Source organism: Pieris brassicae, chromosome 1 (genome assembly GCF_905147105.1).
Source record: "Pieris brassicae chromosome 1, ilPieBrab1.1, whole genome shotgun sequence".
NCBI classification, from domain to species: domain Eukaryota; kingdom Metazoa; phylum Arthropoda; class Insecta; order Lepidoptera; family Pieridae; genus Pieris; species Pieris brassicae.
This window is the reverse complement of record NC_059665.1, coordinates 1,268,939-1,283,321: the sequence shown is the minus strand read 5'-3', so window position 1 is coordinate 1,283,321 and position 14,383 is coordinate 1,268,939. Positions and strand designations below refer to the sequence as shown.

The 14,383-nt window shown below is 33.0% G+C and overlaps 2 protein-coding genes across 2 annotated transcripts in view; one reads left to right on the top strand and one right to left on the bottom strand.

The window, feature by feature from the left end:
* Positions 1 to 68: 68 nt before the first annotated feature.
* Positions 69 to 1,772, top strand: LOC123706972. The gene is made up of 2 exons (XM_045656670.1): positions 69 to 290; positions 357 to 1,772. The coding sequence occupies exons 1-2, from the start codon at positions 249 to 251 to the stop codon at positions 1,332 to 1,334; spliced, it is 1,020 nt and encodes a 339-aa protein (XP_045512626.1). The 5' UTR covers positions 69 to 248; the 3' UTR covers positions 1,335 to 1,772.
* Positions 1,749 to 14,383, bottom strand: part of LOC123706965 (acetylcholine receptor subunit alpha-like) — a 70,278-nt gene continuing 57,643 nt past the window's right edge. Inside the window, exons 8-10 of the mRNA XM_045656656.1 lie at positions 8,482 to 8,676; positions 6,726 to 6,939; positions 1,749 to 5,635 (exon numbers count right to left, since the gene is read on the bottom strand). Of these exons, the coding sequence (XP_045512612.1) occupies positions 5,441 to 5,635; positions 6,726 to 6,939; positions 8,482 to 8,676 (604 nt within the window). The 3' untranslated portion in view covers positions 1,749 to 5,440. The remainder of the gene's footprint in view (positions 5,636 to 6,725; positions 6,940 to 8,481; positions 8,677 to 14,383) is intronic.

Here is a 14,383-nt window from a genome sequence, read left to right as displayed (position 1 = left end):
GTAATTTGCGAAGACTAGTTGTATTTCTAGATAACATTAGTTAGAAATATTTGTGATACGTTATTGGGTATTGAATAAATGACTTTGCTATTAAAATATTGGTTTTATTTGTATTTGAATGCGTAAAGATTACAGTGCTAATATTTGTCCAAGTGGTACAACGCGTGGCCGCGTTGTTACTTTTACGTATCAATTCAGTTATTAATATAAGTCAAGAAATACAGTTCGTTTTTCAATAACGTTTTAAAATGAAGATCTATGTTTTATTTTATGCCTTTGTGATCGTACAAGTAAGTAGTCATCGGTTTTGATTGTTTTAGCTAGGTTCAGATGTTTTATTGTCTGTATTACTTCAGGTATCAGGGTCATTCTACGATGAGCTCCAGGGCGCGATGCATTCAGTCCAACATGGATTTGGGAAATTACTAAGCGATGTCGTTATTGATGTCACAGACACAGTGCACTGTACTATTGCTGCAGTTGAACATGTGTTAACTCTAAATGGATTAATGAAAAGTAAATCCTCTTACGGTCATAAGTGCAGAAGCGGACCACTTCTATCAATAGAAAGATATAACAACGATCCTTTAGAACATTTTCTCAAAAGTAGAGATGCTATCGAAGGCAAACGATTCGGGCATGAAATACATAAATCGATATCCAATATTAACACAACGCTAACGAGGGTACTAGACCATCACAGTGGTCGACGGAAAATTGATTCAATCTCAAAAGTTCTTAAGCATGAAACAGAACAATTGACGAAAGTTAGTAATATGTTACGAAATGAATTGCACAGCATATCACAAAATGTTAATTCGGAATTGGAAAAGTTTGATACTGATATAACACCATCCGTTTGGTCCGAACTAGAAGAAGAAAGAAATTTAGAAAATCAGATAGATAATTCAAGACCGGCTAGGAAACATGAAGGAAATTCTCTTTCTGATCCATCAAACCAACCTAACTCCTACACTGATGCGAAACGTGAATTTGATCATATGAGAGATGCTGTGGGACAAAGCAGTCCACCCGAAGACTTACCCAAGACATTTAGGGATGTAGCGGAAAGAGAAAAGAATAAATTAAATCATAATAACGATGACAATCGTGATTCAAAGTCAATATTCGACGTTGATAAAAGTGCATTTGATAAATTTTCGCCATTCTATGATCCCGAATCTAAAAACCAAGAAGACCATCAGCGAATTATAGAAGATGCACTTAGTGTTATCCGAGACAGCCACCGTACAGACCAACTCATGGATGATCTGAACAAATCAAAAGTTGGTGCCGATGTTTTTGCTGCGGGTAAAAATGTCTTTAACTTCTGAGGAGAGTGTTTTGGGATTAATGATATAGTTACTGAGGTAATCGATAAGACATTATTTCTATATAATAACGTTTTTATTAACAATATAAATTGGGTACATTACAAATTGTCTACAATGAACTACACTACCACTGGCAGTCCAACGTGCATCGATAATATTACTCCTTGTTGCTTGTAAAATAAATAATGTATCACTTTACATTAAAACAATAATTATTTATTTATTTAATTATATAGGACTAACTGTCGTAGACAAAGACGTTCATTAAGTGTCTAATGGTAATTCAATTCCTAATAACAAGGTACAAAATATCTGCGATTAAGTTAATAGGACTTTTTGTAGTTGAACTCCACCGTTCTTGATAAATATAATGATTAATTTGCCATTAGAGATGACGAACGACTATGAATATGATTGCTAGGTATATATCTATTCCATATTCGAAATTTAAAATAACATTTAATTAGGCTTTTATCCTACAGTATATTAAAGTATTATCTGTGTGCGTTATTTGAATCCCTTTATACAAATGTAAAGTGATACAACGAACAATTTTAGAATTAATTTTAAACTTTATATATACACAAATGATTTCAAACTTTTTTATGTAATATCCATCCAAACCGATTACTGAACGAAAATTGGGTTGATTAATCAGAAAGCAATCGTTTTTATTCCGTATTCGGTGTATGGAACAACACATTGAACGGGAATTAAATTTTGCTTTCATTTATATTCAAGCACCAAGACAAAGCTATGCACCAGTAAAATTACCTAATTATTTATTGTATAATCTATCCGTTCTAGTTTACTACAAAAGTGCTTTAAATATAATACATAAATAAAAAGATTTTGCGTTGTTATTCGATTGTTTTATTCCTTTGTACATAATAATTACGTTCTCATTTAATTGCGTTTTAACTTAAATGTTGTATAATTTATACAAATTATTTACAAATTAACGATATGCCCTTGCTAATTTGGCACTTCAAAACAATTTAAGCTCTGTTTCAAATAATAAGTTTCATTGAGCAGGTTATAACTAGCCAGAACACTTCAACTTCAAATAAATTGCATTCAAATATTTTGCTTTAACTGTCTGTATGCACAATCTAACTATGAAATATATTAATTCAACTTCACACCATCATATCTATAGTATATATATTACGAGATATCTTTTATATAAAATATGACAACAATTGTAACCATAAATGTTACAATAAATTACATTTGAAAATTACAATTGAAAAAAAAAACGCGTTCAATTTCAGATTTTACTAGTAATTTTTAGCCTATTGTTAAGCGAGAAATGACTAGTCAAACAGGGGATTAGGTATCAGATAGGCACAATGCTTTTTGTAATTGATCAGCCCACTACCGAATATGTCAAGCTCTGGGTAAGTAGTGTTTTATATATGAGAATTCAAATGAAAGATCATTTCACAATGGCTTAAGTTAGATAGTGCAACAGCAGTTAATGTTGCTAAGTTTTTGTCAAAATTGAGCAATCTTATTTAGATATATTGTACTTATTATCATAAGCATGGAAATTTACTCTACATTCAGCGACTCGCTCAAACAATAAAAGTGAATGTTGACACTACAATAGCCGTTGTGTGTAGATGAACATTTAACAAACGGGACAGTTTAAACTTTAATTTACATCCTCAGTATAACGTGCACAAGGCGATACAACCTTTTTGTCTAGGGCTCAGATTTCTGAATTTGATTTGTGATCATTATTTTATTAATATGCCTTTTCTACCTGACAAGCCGTACGTTTTTTTTTATCTAAGGTACGCCGGTTTCCTTAGGATATTTTCTTTCTTCTTCGTATGGTACGAGGGAGTGTGGTCACCTGCAGACTCCGCGAAAACACTGGCCCCACACAGTAGGTTTATATTTAAATGTTATTTGTATTTTAACGTTTTATATAAAACTGTAAACATTCTGTAAAATAGGTAGAGGCATTTGCGCTCTTTACGTACGTTAAATATATAACAATAAACTTATATTGTTTGTAACGTATTTGTGTATATAGATATTAATTTTTGACAGCTCGAGCGGAACGATTTTCAAAGAATTTTTTCTGCACGTATTGAACAATGCTTTCGTGACCGTTTTTTCGCCGCTATAAGATTTTACTAGGCACTAAGGCCTAAAGATATGCTTTGGATAGGGAAACAATTGGTTCGTAGCATTTGAATCGACTCTAGACCACTTACAGTCTAACGACAGAATTGGTCGTATTGATTTAAAATCGCCAACCAAAATTAAAATAAAACATTATTGTCAATAAATTCCTTTTGGTGATTGCCGTAATTATTTGGAGTGTACCGTCAAGCTGAATGTAAGAGTGACTGTAGTCATTGAACTACATATATGTAATAAAATCGATTTGTACATGTTCTATTCTACGACAAAGTAGAGAAATATAGAAGAGAACTACTAAGAAATATCTATTATACTTAAACTAGAAAGAGCATAGGTATACATAGTTATTTAAAAGTGTATTAAGGTGTTCACTACGTTTAACGATCCGTTTCCTCGTTAAGCAACCAACGTTAACTAATTTAACTATTTTAACTTGGTTATGTTATGGAAATTTCCTGCCAAGTTTGTTGACATGTGATATTCATTATTTTTTTTAATTTGGTAAAACAAAGTTAATTACATAATTTTAAACGTGATTAGATTGCTTTAGACTAACCAGTCAAAGACTGTGCGATCAAAATTACATTTTAAAACGAAGTTACAATAGGTATTATTTGTGGCTTTATTACTTGACAGCATTATCTCTTAATGAGGAAAAAGCCGTTAAAAGGACCATAAACTCTGTGCTAATATTGGCTACTTAAATTCTACTGAAAGGTATAAAACATATTCACTCGTTCTAACTTAAAATTAGAGTAACTAACAGCCGTACTCAATCCAGTATACAGTTAATAAGTAGAAACATACATTGATATAAGTTTCCCAGAAATAAGAAATTAAAAAGATGCCATATGCTTTTATTCATTACACGAGAGAGTCGGGAGGTAGTAACTATAACCTCCGTATTACAAAAACGTATTTAATTTGACATACGGTAGAAAATCATTACTATGTATTAGAGATTACTCTTTTAAATAGGACTGTACGGCTGTTAATAATCTATGATTATTAGGAATATTTGTATAAGGGCAGCTGTTTATTTATTGCTTATGAGGTAATATTTAGATTATATTTTTATGTATATTAAGGAGAAAAAACTACTTAGGTAAAAGTACAAATTGAAGAAACAACTACATTTATATCTCAAGAGTATTGATTATTAATAAAAAAAATGATGTTAGCCGACTTCAAAAAGGAAAGTTCTCAATTAGTAGGAATGTCTTTTCTGGCAAACTTCACGCAACCCTTCTTGCAGTGCGACCATGGACAACGTCTGGACCGAATCGGTGTTTTTCTGAACTGCCCAATTATTTTTAAGATCTAATTATGACATACCCAGATATCCGACTCTAATTTGAAGTCAGCTATAGATAAAGAATGTTTTACGAAACTCTCAAAATCAATTCTATAAAAAAACCTCCATTAATTTTCAATATTTAAATATGTTAATTATAATTCTTAGACTATTTAAATTGCAAGACAATCAGAGTATGATAGAGATAGAGTGTCGTGGAATAGAACACGAGGGACGGTGCGGACATGGTTTTGGGTTCTATTCCGATATCCTACAAGACTACGCCACAGAAGCCAGAAGAAACAAAAGATATAAGAAAATAATATGAGACAGACAAATTATATATGTTCCACAACCTGTTAATTGCCTAAACTTAGCTATAAAGAAGTCTAAACTTCTGAAATGAATGACAACTCATTCTCATAGTCAAATGGACAATATTTTTCTATAGAACAGAGTGCTTGAATTTGTCACATTTCACACATTTTTAAATTAATAATTTCCTACGTATGTGAGACAATTATTCCTAATTCGGTGTTTTTCCTTAACGATTACAAAATTTTTCACTAACAGAAATTGTTATAAAATCAATTTAAATTGTATTTATTAGATTAAATAAGATATCTATGGCGTATTCTTGCATCACATTTCACATTTACGATGGCGGTGGACACCTCACAAGTGTGGATGTGGCGATTTGGTTAAAATGCTTGTCTATTGGCACTCTATCGTCGTAAAGCGTCGGGGCTTGTAATATGATTCCCGCTGTCCCAACGAGAACTGCCAGTGTGAATATCCATAAGAATAATCTGTCTAGCACCATCGCTACATATTTCCAATCTTCTTTTACCTGGAAATAATTATTACAATATAAATACAGGGTGCTACTCTCATTGGTCCCGGCTGTGAACCAGTGGCCTTTCTATGTGCGCAATTAACAATCGCTTGAAAGGTGAAGGAATACATCGTGAGGAAACCGGCTTGAATTAGGACCCAAAAAGTCTACGGCTCATGTCAGGCACAGGAGGCTGTTCACCTATTTAGATTGAAAAATGATAATGAAACAGATATCTGAAGTCCTGACCGAAAGAGGTTATAGCGCCACGGTTTTTTTTAATATTTTTTATCTGGAAATAGAAGAAAAGCTCATTGAGTTTTGTACTTAATTTGCTAATTGTCATGAAACATGTTAAATGTAAAGTCGTATATCATTAATTCAATTAAAAAATGTTGTTTATGACTTTTATACAAATACAATACAAATATGAGTAACAAAATTATTAAATACTATTTCCTATTTATGAATATTTTATGTATATTACATTTATATACAACACTTAAAGGACGGGGGACTTTAGGGGGAAGAACGTCATAGATAAGATAGGTTAGTTTGGGACAGTTAAATTGTCTGTGAGATACAGTGCCTTCATCCAAGCCACACTCACAGATAGGGTGATCCCTTATCCGCAGCTTGGCTATATTAATAATATTTTCGCATTGACTAGCTATCAAAAGTGTCTATTAATCAATTATTTTGACATTGATGCTTGACACTTCTAAAAGATGGAGGGTATTCTGAATATCAGAATGCGTCATTTACAAAACATTATTTTAAAGCGTTTTTAGAGTTACTTGTAACGATCGGCACACTGATACATTGATCCATAAAGAAATCTAAAATACAAATTTAATGGGACTAGCTTAAAGGCAAAACATAACAAACATGAATACATAAACAACATTCATTCAAAAACAAACAGGAACATTGATTTCGAACAGGGATAAACTATAGATATCCAGACTTAGCTCGTTTATAAGAATGCTCAATCGGTGATTTTTGGCCTAAACGCCTTCTTCTGTATGGAGGGACTAATGGGATCCTAGGGTATCTAGAGGAACACGAAAATGTAGGCATGAATTTATATAGCATGAAAATGTACCTTAGTAGAATCTTCAAGCATCCTCGTATGTTCGGCGATAAAGCGCACACAAAAGCATGTCTTATGCACTTCGGGCGGGCAGGAGGAATGACTGAAGCCCGGTGGGGGATCCGGTACTGGGCTTAGAGCCTCCTCCTCAGGAGCCCCTAGTACTCCGCCCTCCGTGGATCCGTGGACCACGCAGCTTCCACCGAAACGATTGCTGTCACTAACCCTGAACAAGGTTATGATAAATGTCATTTAGGTCAAACGACAAACTTATATCCATGGTACAGACCGAGTTGTAACATTAGATAACTTTACTTTTTTTCATGTAATAAGAGGCTCGTCTGATGTTAAGTGATACCGCCGCCCATGAACACTCACATTGCCAGAAGACTCGCAAGTGCCTGGCCGGCCTTTTGAGAATTGACCCTAAGTCGAATTGTTTCGGAAATACTTCAGTGGGCAGCTGGTTCCACATAGTGGTGGTGCGTATGAAAAACTGCATTTTATATCAACGGTATTTGAAGCTGGGTAGAAAAACTCTAGAGATAAATAGCCATTTTATCGTTGCAAACGACATTTCAGTGGCGATTTATATATCAAGATCAAAAATCGCTTACTTTCGTTATTTTGTTAATAAATTGATATCAGTTGGATTCTGCTGGCAAACGTAACTAAATATGCTTCAATTTGAAAGGCAAGAGACACAGCAATATGTCCGCTTTCGTCGTCATCGCCACATTTACTATATTTTATGTCTAATGACCTCAACGTTTTTTGAAAGGCTGTATATATGTTAATATATATGACGAGAATATGCCTACTGAAAAGAAACAATAACTGTTTCAAACCATAAATCTTGAAGCGACCAATCTTAAAAATCCCCACATGATTGTGTCTTCTTCATTTTTATTTTCCCAAAAGTATTTTCAATCAGACTACCTGTGGCTGGAGCGTGACACATAAAAGGGATTGTAGTTGATTCCCAAACTATTGAAGCGAAATAAATAATTCAGTAGACACTCAACAACGCTGTCGAGGATGGGATAATTGAATGACTTTAGTAATTTTTGCAATTTTTTCAACAGATAATAATTAAATGTTTAAATGTTTCTAGTTGGCTTTATTATGTACTATTTATTCATTATTTTCTTTATATGTTTGGTAACTACGACCATACATAATGAATATTGTGACTTGACTGTAATTAATAATTCCGCACACACCATCAAAATTCCGTTATTGTTGTGTGATTAATGGGTTTTTTTTTGTCTTATTCTAGGTATAAAGGGGCATCGTATTTATTTATTTACATTACAAGTACTGATACTTGGTAATGACAGTTATAGGTCAAAAAAGGCAAAAGTCAAAATAACTTTATACATATAGGTAAACAGGTACACTTATGAACGTCAGAAAAGAAGTTAAATTAATTCTAAATTTACATTTCGTACCAGTTTGCAAGTCAAGGGCGTAGATCGGGTAAGAAACTTTCCGCCACTCTTTTTAATCGCTAAGTTTTGAGTCACACAATTTGTTTGAACTGTGTTTATAAAAAAGCTTTATTCATTAAATGGTAATTTTACGAGAGCTTTGAATTTATTTAGTGATAACGCTCTTTTTTCGCTTGGGAGTTTGTTGTAAAACCGAATACAATTTCCATAAAAGTGGTAGTATAAAAACACCTGACCTATGAACAGAAATAAAGGCTTGAAAATAGTTTTAGTATTGGAGTTTATGAAAGATCCTCCTTAAACAGCCTTTTACTTACCCAGACTGAACATACGTAGTATGAGTTAGGTCCTCTTTACTCGGGGTCCTCGTGAGGGGTCTAAGGGGCGTGGCAGGTGGGGGCCATGCCCCCGGAGCGCAGCAGTCGTCATCAGCCGCCGCGAGTCGGTACGGATAAAGAGGTTTTGCTGTACCACCACAGCGGACTACAACACCGCATGTTGTAAAGCGAGATCTGAAAGATATTTTACGAAGTTAATATATATTATTACTTTTTGGTCAGCCTTCTGTGACTTCCTGATCTAAAAAAAGTGTGTGCGTACAAAATAAACATGTCAGAAATGAAACTTCTTTGTAAATCAATTATTACTAAGGTAAAGCCCCAATGGATGATTATTTACAAGTATATAATCACTCCATGTATATGTAATACTATATTCTCACTCTTTACACACTGTATACGTGCTAATGATAATTGCCATATAAAGTTCTAATATGTAACTACTAAACAAATACATCAACCAATAGCTTGTATTTTTTCTCGATCTCCCTTTCTCACTCTCTGTCAATCGCTCTCTCCCTTTTCTTCGACAAAACGCTGTACATCTCCGTGACGTTTCATCCATAAAAAAATTACCCTAATACGCCTAAAGAAGTTTCACTTCAAAACCTTTATTTCTTAATTAATCGTGATATATTAGCAGTACCTAGCCGTGGACAAAGCACAAAAGATATAAAAAATAGATTACCTTTTTTGTTTCATACCTATTTGTCATCTAAATTAACTTTTTAATATAAGTTATAGTTGTAAGTCTAAGTAGTAAAAGTTAAAATGTATACATGTTCTATTGTACTCCGTCTAAAGTATTTCAATGTACTCCTTAATATTATTAACTTAAAACTCATATAACCTTTTGATAAAAAAGAGCCTCTCAGCACAACACACAAATTCATAAATAGTAGTCATTCAAATATCAGTTACGAAAATAAATCACGAAGATCATCCATATTTACATATTCGTTTAACAGATCCAGTACTCTGCAGCAGCTTTTTCAGCTTCGTAAACAGCGTTATTCTGCAGCCGCTTGAAAAACGGCTATTGTATATTATATATAGTAAATAAGTGCTTTATATAACGTAAATAATAACATAAGTTTGAAGACCTAATCTATAATATCTATATGAATCGGACCCGGTCGTAAATTGATAACTTTATTATGTAGTATTAAAAGTTATGTGCATCTAAAACCGTTTTCGTTAAGTGACCGTTTAATATAACGGGTTTCACGGGATAAGGTACATAACTAAATGTGTTGCCATTTTGCTGTATTGGCCAATAAAGTGACACTGGACACAAGACAATAATAAAAATGGTTTACATATAAAATCCTTAGTAGATAATGACATTAACTAATAAAACTAACAAAGTCTAAATGAGTTGAAATGGGATCAAAACATATGTCGTGACCAATTTACGTAAAGGGTTCTAAGTTTTATTAAGAGCAATGTTGGCCTAGTGGCTTCAGCGTGCGACTCTCATCCCTGAGGTCCCTGAAGATACTCGCCTGTGCCAATGGGCTTTCTTTTTATGAGCGCATTTAAAATTCGCTTTAAGGGTAAAGGAAAACATCGTGAGGAAACCGGCATGTCTTTGACCCAAAAAGTCCACGATGTGTCAGGCACCGGTCGATCACCTACTTGCCTATTGAAAATCATCACAGAACAGATACAGAAAGGGGCCCAGGCCTTGTAGGCCAATTGATATATATATATATATATTAATTTAAACTGTAGTATTAAGTTTCCTGTGCCATCCTAAAGGTATAGATTTTGTTTAAAAACAACCTCTTATATTATTTCCATAACTTGATGTTACGACTTTTACCAACCAAAGACAATATTAATTAGTTTTATTAAGTAGTTTAGGTTGCTAAAGGTTTAGTAAAAACATTCAATACACAACAAACTAAAGTAATAATAATCATAATAATTCCTTAAAAATATATATTTGAAATTGTTTCCTGACAAAAATATTTAATAAAAAACTTTTGACATTTTATAAAATAAATATCAAGTCAGACGGAGATATAAGAATATGAGAACTTGGAATTTGTTAAAATAACAATAGATATTTTCGGTAGGCACTTGTTGGCTACGCGGTCTCGAAGAGCACTCTACATTGAGTTCGCGTACTAGAGAAAAATATTTCTAAAAATACATTTAATAATATATTTTACTCAAACAATATTACTAATGCACAGATATGTTTCAAGGGTGAATTAACATTCGATATCTCTGTTTATGAATATATCATCAATAATTTAGCTTACTTAACAATTGCGTAAGCCCGTCATACGTAAATTTAATAAATCTGCATCAATTTTATTTAAATACAAAATGATAGGCTGTTTCATTTAATTGTTATAAAGGACGTATTAAAGAAGGTAGTTAAACTGATTTATTTAGGTTGCGATTTTAGTTTCGACGCGATTTATAACTAAGTATCTACTAATTTAACCCATACCGCTGAATGAATAAAAATGGCTTTATGTAAATTTATATTATACCAATTTAATAAATTTAAAGCAATCTATTTTGATAAGGAACAGTGTTGGCCTAGTGGCTTCTTGTTGTATTGTATAATTGTAGGTTTGACTCGAGCTGTGCACTAATAGACTTTCTTTCTATGTGCGCATTCGCGTGAATGGCGAAGGAAACATCCTGAGAAATCCAGATTGCCTTAGACCCAAAATGTCGACGGCGTGTGTCAGGCACAGGAGGCCTTGCCTATTAGATTGACAAATTATCATGAAATATATTCAAAAGTCCGAGGCCCAGACCTAAAAAGGCTGTAGCGCCACTGATGAAATTTATTTTAAAAATAAATTCAATCATCAATAAATGTCAATTAAGGTTAGTCCAGTTATTTAAAATACGAAATTTATACAGTATTTTAAAGATTTTTTCCTTGAGTAATAGCAGCCATAAAAGGGATCAAACGTAATGTGCTACATAAAAAGCTTATTACAGCAAAAGGTATTTTCCTCGTAAGAAAAACTTCTTAACTTTCGTTTCAGTCCTCTGAAGATTCGTGCTGAAAGTTTCGTAACGCTACGAAAAACCGTAGCTAATGACTGCTACAGAATTTTTGGATCCTCTACGAATCGTATTTTACCTTCACTTTATTGTTTGATTCATGGAAGCAAATTAAATTTGTAATTTAATCTGACTAAATAGTAAATCTTCTTGTATGGCGGGTAAGCTTAAATTCGACTCATGCGTTTGACGGAGATTAAAATTTCTAACTGCCGGTCGGTCTTGGGACTCTCAGAGTGAAAGACCCTTAAGAGACTTAGCCTTTTAGAGAAGCTAAATAGTTTTAGAGCTTCTCTTCATTGTTCAAAAGCATGAATAGCTAATGAAAAACTTTAATCTTTAATTAAGTTAATACCAAGTAATTATCGACCGAACAAGCTCATAAGTTGGCTGATTAAAAGAAATAGTTTCAGAAAATTGTCTAGAAAAAAATGCATTTATTTATTTATTTCGGATTCATGTGTATTGCAGTAATCAGATGATTCTTTTGACGTCAAATATATAAGGCACAACAAATGAATTCACAAATATTAGTATTAGTTACAAGGCACGGTTACGCAAGCCACTCAAGAAATGTTTATATTTTCATTTATAATAATTAATTAATGTGATAAAGCTTTTTATGTAATTCAAACTGACTTCAAATATAAAAGTGTTTTGTTTCAGCCCAACCACCATTTAAAATTTTTACTAAAGGTTTTGTAATCAACGAATCAAGAAGACTCAAATTAAATTTAGTCTGCAAAATCAATCTCCGAACTGATAATCAATGTAAACATAGGTAAGATGAGTATTAATTGAGGTTGGGACTTCAATGGAGCTATCTCTAGATCTTCTAGAGCTATTTAGATAAGCATCGAGACCGCAGCGACGCCACAGATTATATTACTCATAGCTGAATAATGCCCACAGATTATTGAATGTTTAGTTATTTCGATTCATCATAGATTAAAAATGTTTTATGTAAAACCTCTTTTCTAGATTTAGATTCGAATTTTTAACATTATCTATTTAGTATACGTATACTTTTATCGACACGTTTAGTTAGTTATTTGTTCAACCTGTTAAACATTATTATAGGTATACTCGTTAAACCAAAACAATAAAGGAAAATTACCTAAAATAAATTGCTATTGTATAAATTGCTAAATAATAGTAGACTTAAATTAGATGGCTATGTGTATGTCGTTCGTATACATATTAAATTACTCATGTAAAATAAAATACATTTTTGTAATAAGAAATAAGGTTCTTTAAACATTATAAGTTTTGCTGGAAGTCAAACCCAAGATCTGTGCAACCAAATCAATTACCGTTGTAATTAACAACTTATAACTAAAGATATATTATAAAAATTTAAACGCTTCTAAATTTACTGCCAGTTCTCAAATGAAGGGCGATGAACGGACAAGAAGTGGCAAGAGGCAGAGGAGCAGAGGAGCTTTGCCACTCTTTTTGATATCCAAGCCTATGTTTTACAAAATGTTTATTGGGAGGTGTAACAATCATGTGCCATATATGTGTGATCCAATATAATGGATACAAGACATTAATAAAAATGTAGTGATTAGTTAAACTACAGATAACACTCCCAAGAGATAGAGATTATGAAATGAACTAATAAAACAAAGTCTAAATGAGTTGAAATGGCTGTGAACATAACATAAGTTGCAAATTATTCGTGACCATATTTACAAGGTTTATTAAGACCAATGTTGGCCTAGTGGCTTCAGTGTGCGACTCTCATCCCTGAGGTCGTAGGTTTGATACCTGCCTGTGCCAATGGACTTTCTTTCTATGTGCGAATTTAAGATTCGCTCGAATAGTGGAGTAAAATATCGTAAGGAAACCGGCTTGCCTTAGACCCAAAAAGTCGATGGCGTGGGTCAGACACAGAAGACTGATAATCTACTTGCTTTAGATTGACAAATGATTATGTACCACATACAGAAATCCTACCTAAACAGCTTGTTACCTAAAAACCACCTATATATCTTATTGATTATAAATACAGTTTTAAAAACATACTGATAATGTACTCCAGGATTCGAACAGTTAGATAGTCAATTTATTGAGGAAGCAGGAAGAATTCAAGCGGGTGAAACCGCACGGAAAAGCTAATATAAAAATATATAAAACACAACTGCGACTTTATACTAAGAAAAGCTTCCAGAAGATATCCTTAACATAAGGAATGAAATTTTGTCACATTGGACTTAATAATTTAAGCAATAACAACGACATCAAATTGATCTTTTCCCGTCCAACCCAACATGACAATATCCTAAAACCGTGCTAATTACCCACTGAAGTACTCATAATTCACCTTAATAATTCACTTGACGGTTGTATTGGGATGTGTAAACTCGTTTCGGCAATCACCTCTTAATTACACCAGTGGTAAAACAATTAGGATTTCTGGGCGTAAATGAACTTTGTTGTATGTATGGAATTACCATCAATACCGAAGAAGGACATTTTCACTTCATCAGAGCAGATACGATACATACTGCGACATTCCTTATTATTATTTAAATTTTGGATAAATATACAGTATTTATTTTATAGGGTGAAAAGAGGTGTAGTTGGCCTAGCAGCTCAGAGTGCATCTCTCAACTCTGAGGCGTGCCTTCTAATAACTGCTATCAATCGATTTTTATTTCTATTTCCATAGTTGCCAGTCTCTCAAAAGTCGTATGGAATTTGGGTCATTAATCCTAGAGAAGGTTGATCTCTATGATTAATAATGATCAAAGAACGGTATAGGATTATTTTATTGTTCTTAATGTAAGTTCTTAAATCCAATTGCAAAAAAACTTAAGTGGAAATGGGCGGGCCATGCTCG